Below are 12,483 nucleotides of genomic sequence, written 5' to 3' on the forward strand. Positions count from 1 at the left end.
GTGAACATGGCAGGGAAGCACCAAGCCTGCTCAGTCCTGCAGTAAAGCTCAGTGCCAGGAGGGGGCAGGAGCAGGCCGGGCACTGCATGGGTTGGAAGGATAAGGAGCACCGCAGAGAAAAGCAAGGGGTGCAACTGTGCGTGGAGTATACGTAAATGCTGAGGAAGAATCGTCTTACTGATTTTAGAGGAATTACTACCACCTACACATTCCATTCCTGTACTTTATATTTATGTAACTTAAGGGCTTTCAGTTTGTGCAAGGGGCTAAAACAGGCAGGATCCAGAACACATACCCCCAAAAAATAACTTAAAAAATGTTATCAGTAAGGTAATACATGCAATCAATATATATTTATGAGAAATATATAGATAGGCTCACTGTCTAACACTGGCATGCACATAAAAGCAAGCAAAGCCAGGGAAGAGGACAGGGGCTGTAAAGGAGAGACTGAACATGTTCCTTTAGGTAGAGATGATTGAAATGAAACAGAAGGGAACATGGGAAACAAGCTGCAGTTCAGTCCAAAGGAGAGAGACATTTTGGCCCACCGAAACGCGCAATGATCCACGACAACAACAAAAGACAGATGTGATGTGATGTTGACATGGTGCAGCCCTTCACTCTCTCCTGTTAGGCAGAACTATCACCCAAAGCTTACAGTATATACACCTTATCAAATCTATACCTGATCTCACACTGAAAATCCAAACCGGTTAAGTCTGATTGGCTGAGCTACCTGCAAGTTAGTAACCAACTGCCCTTTCATAAAGAAGTATCACAATAAGCAAGTACAGTGGTGCATGAAGACATCAGTGTTTACAAGCCACATCCAGAACTTTATAAACAAGAAGGGAAATTTTTAGCAAACACAGAGGGCCTTAAAAAGCCAGACCATCATGCACCTCTCTATGACCCATAGATGTCCTGACATGCATGGGCAAAACCTCACACCCAATAAGAAAATGAAGATCAGCAGTCATATTCAGAGGTGGCGATAAGCCAGTTGGGGAAAATGTGTTGTGTATGTGAATTACAAATCCAGTGGGAGAGAGAATAAGATGTGCTATTGGTCATTATTTGGTAAAATATGAGGTACTGAATGCATCAGCCCAAAGATATATGTTGGAATTAGTCTTTCCTTCCAAACCATGGGCTCCCAATGTCCACCTGGTCAGGGTGGGGTTAGTTACGAGTGAGAAATTGGGAGGGAGAGGACAAGAAAGAGGAGGAGGGAAGCCAAGAGGTTGACTGTCGACTTAGGGATGGGGGAGGAGGTTCTGGTGAGCCGGTGTTTAAAATCTGACCTGGGACATTGTTAACATAGCAACCATCCACAAGCAAGTGGCCATCCTTGGGGTCGCACAGGGGAGGTAAATAGGGGGTGTAGGAGGCGCTGGCTCTAACATAGCGCCAGACACAACCTGTCGGGAAATGGAGATGGAGAAGGAGGAACACATCAAATATGGGCCGGACTCCACGTCACAGATGGAAAAAGAGAGAATGACAGAGAGAGAGATGGAGAAGAACGAAGAGAAAGAGAGGAAAAAGGAGGGAGAGAAAAGAAATGCCCGCAACAAAGAGAAGAAGAGTGCAGGAAGCTGCCAAGAGCAAGACAGAGGAAGAGGAATACAATGTCAACAGAATTACTTACTTGTGCCTATGGTTTCTAACCAATGGAGTAAATTCTAGTATGAGGCCAATTTGCTCTAAAAGGACTGGCACAACTCCACAGCCAATTAAATTCAACTGTTTGAAGGCTAATTAAGAAATTATAAACAACTTTGTTCAGAGTAATGGCAAGATACAAAAATGTCAACGCAGTATAATCTTCTGACTGTGTTAAAACAATTCAAGCTAAGTAAAACAATCCACGGTATAAATAACAAATATGTTGAATGAATGACAACAGATGTGTGTAAATTAGCTTTATAACCTAAAAACAATGATGCAAGGTTCATTTGATGTGTTGATTAAGAATATTAAAAATAGTATTAGCGCTGTTAGATGACTGGCTCAACAAGCAAGGTCGGAGGAAGACAAGCAGAGACAGAGAGAGGAAGAGATAAAGAAAAAGAAAGAGAGAGGTAGAGAGAGATAGAGACCTTCACTTTAAGAAGTGCTGTGGGGTCTTTGAGTAAATTCTGCAAGGGAAACTGGACAAGGATTTACAGGAAAGAGTTTCGCTTACTGTTTAGTTTCCTACCAGTTTTCTCAGATCTCACTCTTGGTAGTGTTTCCCAGTGGATAAAACCAAAGGATATAATTCAAACCCGTGACACTGTGTACCTGTACACTCATCAAAATGGCATACAATTACGCTTTTCTTTCAATACCTGTAGTCAAAATGACATACTCAGAGTAGCACCACGCTAACGATGTTTGATAAAAATCACACCAGAAAAACTACAGAAAGCACAGAGTGGAGGTGAAGGAGTGAGGGAAGCAACGTGGGATGTCATTAAAGAGCAAGGAGGGGAAAAGCAGGGTGGAGTGTTCTGGATCCTACATGTTGACATGGACATGGGAGGGGAGTCAGCATTTTGGGGTCAGTGACTACACGGGTTATTTTGTCTATGCTATGTCTCTCCATGTGAAGAAAGACCTGATGTAACAGATATATCTAGGGAGAGTTTTAGACAAAAATGTGATGAAAAAAAACAAAACAATGGATAAGCTTCAACTTAATTAAGCATGTGAAAAGGAAGAAGTCAAATGGAAGAAGAAGAGAAGTTTAAGATATAGACACAGTCAGAAAGATCTTTTGCAAGAAAGAAAGAAAGAAAGAAGTGCAGCAAAAGTAAAAGAGGCAGATGATGGGAACAATGAAACTGAGAGAGAAAGAGGCTTTGCTCCTGCAGTTAGTTCATACACATGCCAAGATGCAAACATAAGCATTCAGTGTTTAACTTCAGGACTCAAGCCTGCAAACCCACAAACCCCTCAAATCCAGTAATCACCCTGAATTATAATAATTGAAAACTTTACAATGAAACTAGCAATGTCTTAATTTGATGCACAACATTGTAAATTACATGGTTGCATTACACCGAGTACGGTATAAAATTAAATTGCTTTTAAAATGGCACGCTAGATTTGTGGGGTTCATGGGGGGTCATTTCAGACTACACAGAGCTACTTTAGCTAATGTTAGTGATGGTGCATTTTTTATGCAGGTCAAACAGAACACATTTAACCATCAGCAAATACAGACACAAGCATAGAAACATCTACACAGTGTTTTCTTATCTATTGAAGTGTCCTTCTAAGCCCTAGGCTGCAGCATACTAAGCATGTTTGTGAAGCTAAAATAAGTGGTCTGTGAGTAAAGTCAAGCAATGCGTTTGGCCTTGATGGCTGCGATGTATGCAGGCAGGCCATTCAAATGTTTTTTGGTCCTTTTTGACTGTTCCCTGACATACTCTTGTTTGCAAGTCGTCAGTAATGTCACGTGAATGGCTGCAATTATTGGCCTCTTGTTTTAGGCGTATATCCATTAAATTTTATTCCTTGTTTTTGTGGAACTTCAAGTTGTTTACTTCCAGCACGACTCACAGGGTTCTCCAGCTGGTGTGGACACTATTCAACTATTCAACATCAGTTTGAGAACACATTCAATTTAGCATTAAACCATAAATCTGAAGGCATGGAGTCTAGCTACTCTAGACGATGCAAAAGCCAATTACATTTTTGTGTATTGCCCCAAGTGCCTACCAATACAATATTTATAGACTTGTTATATAAAGAATAAGAGACATTACAGTGCCTCAAGAAACTTCTGAGGGCTGATGCAACAACACGCGGATATATTCACATAGGTAACAGTTTTAGTCACTGTGCCATTTTACTTCTGACTGACTGCTGCAAGCATTACTCACTGTTTAATTACCTTTGAAACATGTATTCATGATAATGCCAATTTCACACATTAGTTCTCTGTCATTCAGAGCAGTATTATTAGATTGAGTTGTGTTAAATGTTGAGAAAGACTTAAACAATTACTCATGCCCTTTATTGTGTATGTATGTGTGCTATAGCTGTCAAATAATCCTGGCAAATGTACTGTACTAAAAGTACTATTAAAGTACTGACTTGAGCTTGTTTAAAGCTTTTTATCAAAATAGTATAATCATAGAGACGGGTGTCGGCCCCTGCAGTCAGCTCAGCTGTCACTCACCATCCTGATGAACACGCATGGCTGAGGCTGTGATGTCAGTAGTGACATTGAAGTATGGCAGCCACAGGTCCTGAGGACAAAAATGATGTCAGTGTCATACCTCATTATTATTTTTACAATGACTTCTGACAGGCCCTACTCCTTTGGTAAATAAATTCTTTGTGACCTTGAAACAGGATTTTGTAGCACAGCCTCTCACCTCAGCTTGCTTGTCCTGGAACACTTTATAGATGCTGGTGTTGAAGGCAGAGCCGGAGAACATGGAGGTGATGGGATAAGTCAGGTCCAGGACTGTTTTAAAAACTGAGTTCATGGCCTAATAATAAAAAAAACAGAGAAATTGGGAAAGAGTCCTATTACTAATTCTTTTTTTGAATCATACCATAAGAGTTTTGTTGTTACTGTTTTCATTTTAGGAGTGAACCCTATACATATGAGCAAGATTGAAATGACCAATGAACAATCGCTAGAGATGTGTGCTGTACCTTTGACCACTCTCTAGCTCTTTGTTTGGTTCTGACAGCACTCCTCTCCTCAGCGTACAGTGCACCAATGAATGAGCCAATTGAGGTCCCACCCACTATGTCAATAGGAATCCCCGCTTCCTCCATGGCTTTGATCACACCCACATGAGAGCAGCCTCTGCACAAGGGAAAACAAACATGTTAAGACTCCCAAGCAGGTGCAATAGATGACTTCATATGCCACAAACTGCACGTGGTACTGAGAGGTAAAAGAATAATGTAAGATGGTCCTTTTGTATGAAAGATTACATTTTCATATATAGTTGAATTATGTTACTGAAATGGGCATGCTTTTTTATTGCAGCTTCACTTTGTATATTTGGGTAAAGAGACGGGGGTATTTACACATTGGAAATCTGCCCCTGTATTATCTTTCATAATGGTAACTGAAGGGGAGTTCAGGGCTGCTGAGGAATTATATAATATTCATGATGGGTGTTTAGCAAGCATTGCTAATGCTACATTTTAAAATGCTAAACCCTAAACACAAACTTTTCTCTAAATGACTGTACGGCTAGTTCTAGTGAACTGTTCTCACCTAGCTCCACCTCCTCCCAGCACCAGGGCGATGCTGTTTCCAGTCAGGACTCGGGCCAGCCGAGAGAAATCACTGTGCCTGTCTGCTGTTTTCTCAAACACCTTTTCATATACCTCTCTCTGTGGAAACATAGAAAATACACATGAAAATACAATAAAAGAAGACTAGTGTTGTTGCACAGTTTTTAAGTTGAAGTGCCATTGATTTACCAGACCATTCTTTCATGACTGCACTATTAGTTTTAAAACAGCTACAAATGACAGTACAGTTTGCTTCATACCAGTTTGCTGGGACTGCGTCTAGAGAAGACCCTGCGAGGACACTTGAGGTGCAGATGCCCAGAGCACCAACTACGCATGTTGAGCCACTCGACCGTCCTGGAGGGGCCTGGCCCATCCTCTCTGTGCAGAAGGACCAGCTGCTTCAGAGCCCGGACTGCTGTGTTCTCCAGCATCTGCTCCAACTAGAGGACAAGAGAGGAATAAGAAGAGAGACGAAGACAGTAAATGTACTGTATTGGTATCTTGAAGGTCAGTTGTTACTGTCATGTTCCTCCCTTTCACATTCCTTACACACACACACACACACACACACACACACACACACACACACCTCTCCCAGGGTAGGTTCTTGGTCCCCTAGGCCAACAATGAGGATGCAGTCAGCCTGGCGGATGCAGCGCTGAGTCCACGGGGTCATGCTGTTGTCAGTCTGATACAGGACAATCCGATTGATGTCCTCCTGCTGTGCCAGCCAGCCGGACAGACGGTACTCATGGATACTGATGGATAGAGAGGACAGCAGAGATGAGGGTTCTGAATAGCCTTTTAACTCACCAAAACATACAAACACAGTGACTGAGAAGTTGATGAGGTAGAGATAGATTGAGTGGAAATGATAATGATGAATAGAAACAAACTGAAAAGGGAAAAAAATAATGGTTACAGCTGGGAAACCTTTATGATGATGCTTGATAAGAATGAGAACTGAGATGATTCTCTGATTGTCAGACTCACCTGTCCAAAGCAGAAGCACCCAGTCGCTCTCTGATTATGTCACTGGTTAATAGCAGAGTGGGCCCTGCAAGTGTCCAACAGGGGTAGTGTAAAATATATGAATACAAAAAAACTGTTAAGAATGTAAAAGTTACACTTGTGTATTGCAGTCCGTTTTACTTTAACATACTAGGAGTATTTCATTTAACCTGCAATACAGGGGTACAGATCAGGTTTGATGTAATGTTATACTTCTGTTATAACCAGGGCTGAGGGCTTTTTTGGACAAAATAAAAGATTTGTGGGCCTACCAATGGCACTGAGGGCATGGCTGAGCTCCAAGTTGAACGCATTGATCGGCACCTCATCACATACAGGCAGCACAGCCACAGTGGAGAGGTTGCTGGCAGGGTTGGTTACATCAGCACTAGTTGTCATACTGGGCAGACTCAGGGCTGAGCCTGGAAGACAGGGACACAGTGTGTAAATAGAGTAAGTGAGAAAGGCATTAGGCTGACATGGGGATGTTTGTGTGCAAATTAAGAGATCCTCCTCATCACCTCACCTGAGAATGGTCCGCGACCTTGCTGCAAGTTGCCTAGGATCTTCTGGCCTAACAAGTGGATCAACCTCGTCACCACCTAAACAAAGAAAACAAGCCTCAGTATTATTTCATTTGAACATGACACCTCAACCAGACTAAAAGGTTTCACTGATGAAATCATTGACCTGTGGGTATCGTCTTTTGATGTTGTTGAGTGTTCCCTCTGGCAGTTTGACCAGCTCTGTGTCTCTCACAGCATGGACAGTGGTGGCTCTTGGCTGCCTGGTCAAAGCCTCCACCTACACACAACATATAGGGGTTTGTAGAACTCAAAAAAGTAAAGATAGCAAAATCGTTACTTCTTGTGTGAAATGGCAATAAAGATGAATAGTGATCAATATTTAAAGCAGGATGAGTGAGTGTGTCATTTTATTCACAACTATGCACAATTATATCAAAAGATAATGAAAGACAAAATGTATTTGTTTCAACTAATTTAGTATTAAAGAAATTACACCTTAACCAAACTGTCTAAATGTAGAAAACCCACTCATATCGCATTATGACCAATTTAGAAACAAAGACTGCACTACTTGCAACAGTAATTCATCAAGCTCTGACACTATAAGCCACTCAATAGCAACTCGATAACTTTCATCTCCATTTCATTTTCATAGCTGAGGTTTATTTTACACTCAGTCAGAATGAGATTAGGACAGAGAGGGAAACGGCCCTGTTCTCACCACACCAATGAGGTCTCCTCTGCCATATTCCCCAACTAGTTCTTTCTTGCCATTTGCCTTGCGGATGACTGAACGCAGACGTCCATTCAGAACAATATAGGTGTAGTCTGACTGATCGTCCTGTCTATAGATATGAAGAGAAAAACATCACAGCTACTGTTACAAATTAACTGTAAATGAACAATATTGTGATGGCAAGTATAATTTGCAAAAAGTAGCAATAAAAAAAAAAAAATCATAAGTAGAGTACCTATAGAGGGCTCTGCCAGCCTCCACAGCCATCCAGTCAATAGCAAAATCCATCTGCCTGACAAATGGGGACATGCGGATGGCCACTGTGTGGGCTGCACTCAGCACCACACTGGGCTGTTCCCTCATGATCCTGCAGGTGGCAACACACAGCACAAGCACAGATATGACAAATACTGGATATGCAATACTTATAAGTAGATGTTTTATTGCAAAACTGAATGGAAGATCCATCAGTCTGTACAGAAAGCATCAATTTGAAATTCAAATGTCAAAGATTGCTTGAATGTGTAATTGCACTGTAGGACACGCAGCGGAATATTTGTTGCTTTCTTGATGAGAGCTCATATGTAATGTTAGACTCGGTTGTATACCTGCTTAAATATAAATACTTGTCAGTCTGGCTTGTCCACATTAAAGACAATCGACTTACTCGTAGAAATCCGACTTTGAGATCTTGAGGTAAGTACAGTCTCGGACGGCCTTGATAGTGAAGATCAGGGGTTCTCCAGTAAGAACAGCGAGTTGGCCAACCATCTCCCCTGGGTGGGTCACAAACAAGCAGACAGCTTCCTGCTTGTTGATCATCCGCTGGTAGACATGCAAACAACCAGACAGGACAAAGTGCAGACTCACGTCCTTGAGGGGTGAAAAGGGGAAGAGATAGAGAAAGCAAAAACAGAGGAGGAAAATAACTTTGTTGTATTATCTGACACATTCAGATTTTGCTCAAGTGAATGAATTACAAAATTTACTATTAAGAAAAACCTAAGCATACACAGAAAATACACTGCTTGGTAATATCTTACCTCAATTATTACACTCTCAAAAGCAGAGTGCAGTATCTGCTTTAAGTAAACTACATAGATTCTATAGCACGGATGTCTGTGGGTAAAACAATGAGCCTAAAAAGCCATAAAACCCTAATTAAAACCATCTATCTGTTATACAGTATGAAAACTTTAAACCCTTTTTTCTCAACTTCACTGTTTCTGTAGTTACTGCACTCTGCCATTGTAGGGCAGTATATAGCTAAAGGGGGACATTTATCAAAGGGTCAAAGGGGTCCTGTATGTCTTGTTTACAATACCTGGTCTCCCTGTCTGGCTAAGACAGCTCCAGCTTTGGCGTGGTGAAGAGTCACTCTCCCATTCAACAAAGATGGGTCCTGGGTTTAAGGAGATAGGAAGCAGATACAAGTCCAGCAGAGGTAAGATGGTACAGGCAAAGTGGAGGAACAAAATGGATGAAATGTCTTCATTCTCCTTTGTTCACCGTTGGATGAAAGAAAAAGCCAATTCTGCAACACTTATTTCCTTGATAATGCTTTGATCTAGTTACACCAACATGATGTTTGGAAATATTACATGTTGCAATGCCTACTAAGAGAAGCCCAGAGAGCGTTTACCACATATTGCATCAAGTACATGTCTACACATTTGGATACTTCAACAACAGATGTAGCACTGACAAGGTGAGTTTAATTTTTGTCACCACAGTGCTATCTACTGCATCTGGACGCTGGTTTGTCATTATGTTTTTTTTTCTGAATTTTGAAGTATGCTTGTAAGCTTATTGCATATTTTGTTATCTCCTTTTTCTTATATATTTCCAAACAGACAACAGCAGCTCATGTCTCAGCCTCAGAGACCATGGTTTGACACTGCAGCCCTCTCTCCCTCCTCATTTACAGACTGAGCCCAGCTCCTCTAGAGTGAGCCCACTGACTGACCTCCTTTTGACATCATAATCAGTCAACAGATGCTCCAGGGAACTCTACGACAATGTGTTCATTCATGCAAATAAATAATAACAATGTGAAGAGTCTATTATTGTCATTTCTTAATCCATGACAATTTGGTCCCACACTAGGAGAGCCCTGCACTGACTGTACGTTTTAACCCTGCTTCACTTTGTTTCAGCTGAAGTTGCTGAGAAATATGATTATATGGAAACTGATTTGATAAAAACATTTATCACAGTAGAATGCATCTAGTACCATGGTCACAGCCAGCGGGTAATGATTTAGGCTGACATGTTTCTTAAGCTGTATTTTTTAAAATGGCGAATGATAAGAAAATGTAAATTACTGAAAATCTATGTTTGTACTATTCCATTACACATTTTAATTTATGTACTTTTTTCTGATGTAAACGGTAATAAGTTCTACAAAATGCATGTCTTTAATTTTAGAAAACTAGAAAAAAAATATGCTTGACAAGGACTAGCTTTTACTCAACAATCCTCTCTGGATTTAATTCCACATGGTGCCTATATGCAAAAATTTATAAATATTTGCATTTTGGAAACAGGTTTGAACTACAAGCTTTCCTTTGTTTGAAACACTATTAGTGAAGACATTTTTTTTTAACAAACCTCAATCCTCATGAGTTTGAGGACCTCTTTCTGAGCTTCTTCGAACAGCGCAGCACTGGATCGACTGGATATAGGTGTAAAAATATTGTCCACTCCCGCCTCTTCTTCTGGATACAGGTAGATCCCTGAGGGAACCTCATCTACTGTCACCCTCCTCTCCCGCTGGTCCTGGGACACGGACTGTAATAATGTACACGTAAAAAAATATTTGATGAGTCTTATTTTGAAAAAGGACATCTGCCCCTGCATCCATGAATTGTCATGATGACACTTCATGGAAAGACTTTTGCTTTCAACAGAGGGGAGCAACAAACAAAAAGTCAAGGCTGGAGGATGTTCTTTCTTGTTCAAAGGATAAAATTATTAACAGATAATCACTGATAGTTGAAAAGAACAAAAACATTTTAGTAGCTCTGGAGAAACACTTAATTTTAGATATTCGTAGTGTTTAATAAACTGGACAACTTTTAATATTCATGCCCTGTGCCCTGTGTTCTCAAATGCCACTTTAGCTGCTGCTGCAATTACCCAAATCTATGTCAGTGAATCAATAAAGTCAACCTTATCTGATTTGCAGTGTACTCACCCGAGTAAAGTTGGGAGGAGTGTTGCCATCTTCTGCAGAGACAGAGATCCGCCCCCTTTCATACGCCATGTCAAAGTCTGATCTCAGACCTTTCTGTATACCTGCACAGACAACATTTAGATAGCGCTCTTCAGTCTTTAAACATTTATCCTTGTTTAGGTAAATACATACATCTTAACTTTGGGTGGTTTTCATGTTTGAACAGAACAAATGAATAACTTTTTGCCTGATCAATAAAAAAGGCAAAATCTGCAGCATGTTTTAAAACTGTCATCAAATTTTCCATCTAAAAACAATGATACCGTGAAGATTAAAACATCCGTCTTTAAGTCAGAGGCCAATCATCCTTCAAGCATTTCTGAGAGCAACAATGTCAGAAATCATCTGATGATTTTAATTGTTATCGTGATCATACCTGCATTCACTTTTTAGAGTAACAACGATAGTAAGATAGCTAACTTTGATTTAGTTTGCCCACACTTCATTCACAACATTTGCATCTTCATAGCATGAATCTCTCTGTGTTAACGTGTTGTTACCTGCAGATGGTTGAAGTAGCTTTGTCTGCCTATCTAACTGCACTGTGCTTCACTGGGAAGAGAACAGAGACCTGTCTTTTCAAGCAGCTAAACTGAAGTGAATAACTGTTCAAACCTGCCGAAAAGATGCAAACTAAAGCGCATCGTAGCTTGAATAAAATGCTTTGATTATGACTGGTGTGAACACGTCCAACGATTAGGTACGTGCAGTGTATTGTAGACAGGTATCACATCACAGGAGCTGAGTCATTTGGTTTTAGGTCACATGTGCTGAACCCTTCTGTGGAGTCACAGTCACATGGTTCAGCTAATCATTTTTCCACTTTCTCAAAATAGCACCACATGGTACTGTATCCTGTTTATTGGTAAAACTAAAGAACATTAAGAAACCATTATGTCTGTGAACAGGAGAGAAGTCCCTCACCAGCAATGTCCACAGGCATAGAGATAGTCCTACTCAGAGTTGGCACTGTTGCTCCCTCCTTCCCTTGTTCTCCTCCTGTAAATAAATCAAATGTATAGCATTAAGCCAGCAACAAAACACAGAACTAACACTTGTGGGAAATGGACAGTCAAGATATTTATAAGCTTTAATGGAGTTAATCATTTTTCGCCAACCTGTAGCTTCACCCTTAATGGCAGCTTCCCGATGCTCCTCAGGCACTGTCAGGCTGCCAAAGCGCTTGCCATGGCGGATGGGACTGGTGCGAGTTGGGTGGGGTGACTGAGGTGGCAGACGCGAGGGCTGCATTTCCTATAGAAGACATGTGAATGGTATGTAGTGTGATTTGTGTGTCGCACACAGTATGTTCGTGTGTGTGGTGGGAGAGAGGAAAGAGAGAAACAACATTAGCATTTAGTGACTCAAATAAATCATAATAAAAACAGTGTGTGTATTGGGCTAATGATGCAGAATTCCACATAAATGCCAAACCACATTACCCACAGATGTTTGCATGGGACTCTTTGTATGTGTGTGTGTGTGCATATGAGCATGTGCATGTGCATGTGCATGTGATCTTACATGGCTGAAGAGCTCATTGGTGAGTCCCAGATAGTTGTGCAGGGCTAGGACTGTTACTCTTTGGAGACGAACCATGATAATCTGAACAGATACAACAGGAAGAGAATAGGAAGAGAGTCATTTGACATATCACACGCAAACAGACAGGTGACTTTATCGAAACCACTTCAGGTTTTTGAGTGCATACG

General features: G+C 40.9%; 1 protein-coding gene across 5 annotated transcripts in view; it reads right to left on the reverse strand.

Annotated features, from left to right (window-relative positions):
* Positions 1 to 12,483, reverse strand: part of pnpla6 (patatin-like phospholipase domain containing 6) — a 30,179-nt gene that overhangs the window by 7,460 nt on the left and 10,236 nt on the right. For 3 of the 5 annotated variants that reach the window (XM_056371710.1, XM_056371708.1, XM_056371707.1), the window contains exons 11-30: positions 12,296 to 12,376; positions 11,890 to 12,025; positions 11,696 to 11,770; positions 10,733 to 10,833; positions 10,147 to 10,326; positions 8,861 to 8,938; positions 8,204 to 8,409; positions 7,772 to 7,903; positions 7,522 to 7,645; positions 6,964 to 7,077; positions 6,800 to 6,875; positions 6,546 to 6,695; positions 6,256 to 6,319; positions 5,852 to 6,020; positions 5,520 to 5,702; positions 5,240 to 5,358; positions 4,663 to 4,819; positions 4,377 to 4,493; positions 4,178 to 4,247; positions 1,308 to 1,424 (exon numbers count right to left, since the gene is read on the reverse strand). In XM_056371710.1, coding sequence (XP_056227685.1) covers positions 1,308 to 1,424; positions 4,178 to 4,247; positions 4,377 to 4,493; positions 4,663 to 4,819; positions 5,240 to 5,358; positions 5,520 to 5,702; positions 5,852 to 6,020; positions 6,256 to 6,319; positions 6,546 to 6,695; positions 6,800 to 6,875; positions 6,964 to 7,077; positions 7,522 to 7,645; positions 7,772 to 7,903; positions 8,204 to 8,409; positions 8,861 to 8,938; positions 10,147 to 10,326; positions 10,733 to 10,833; positions 11,696 to 11,770; positions 11,890 to 12,025; positions 12,296 to 12,376 — 2,449 coding nt within the window. The remainder of the gene's footprint in view (positions 1 to 1,307; positions 1,425 to 4,177; positions 4,248 to 4,376; positions 4,494 to 4,662; positions 4,820 to 5,239; positions 5,359 to 5,519; positions 5,703 to 5,851; positions 6,021 to 6,255; positions 6,320 to 6,545; positions 6,696 to 6,799; positions 6,876 to 6,963; positions 7,078 to 7,521; positions 7,646 to 7,771; positions 7,904 to 8,203; positions 8,410 to 8,860; positions 8,939 to 10,146; positions 10,327 to 10,732; positions 10,834 to 11,695; positions 11,771 to 11,889; positions 12,026 to 12,295; positions 12,377 to 12,483) is intronic. The other 2 variants (XM_056371711.1, XM_056371709.1) reach the window with 1 other exon arrangement.

This window comes from Seriola aureovittata, chromosome 3 (genome assembly GCF_021018895.1).
Source record: "Seriola aureovittata isolate HTS-2021-v1 ecotype China chromosome 3, ASM2101889v1, whole genome shotgun sequence".
NCBI classification, from domain to species: Eukaryota; Metazoa; Chordata; class Actinopteri; order Carangiformes; family Carangidae; genus Seriola; species Seriola aureovittata.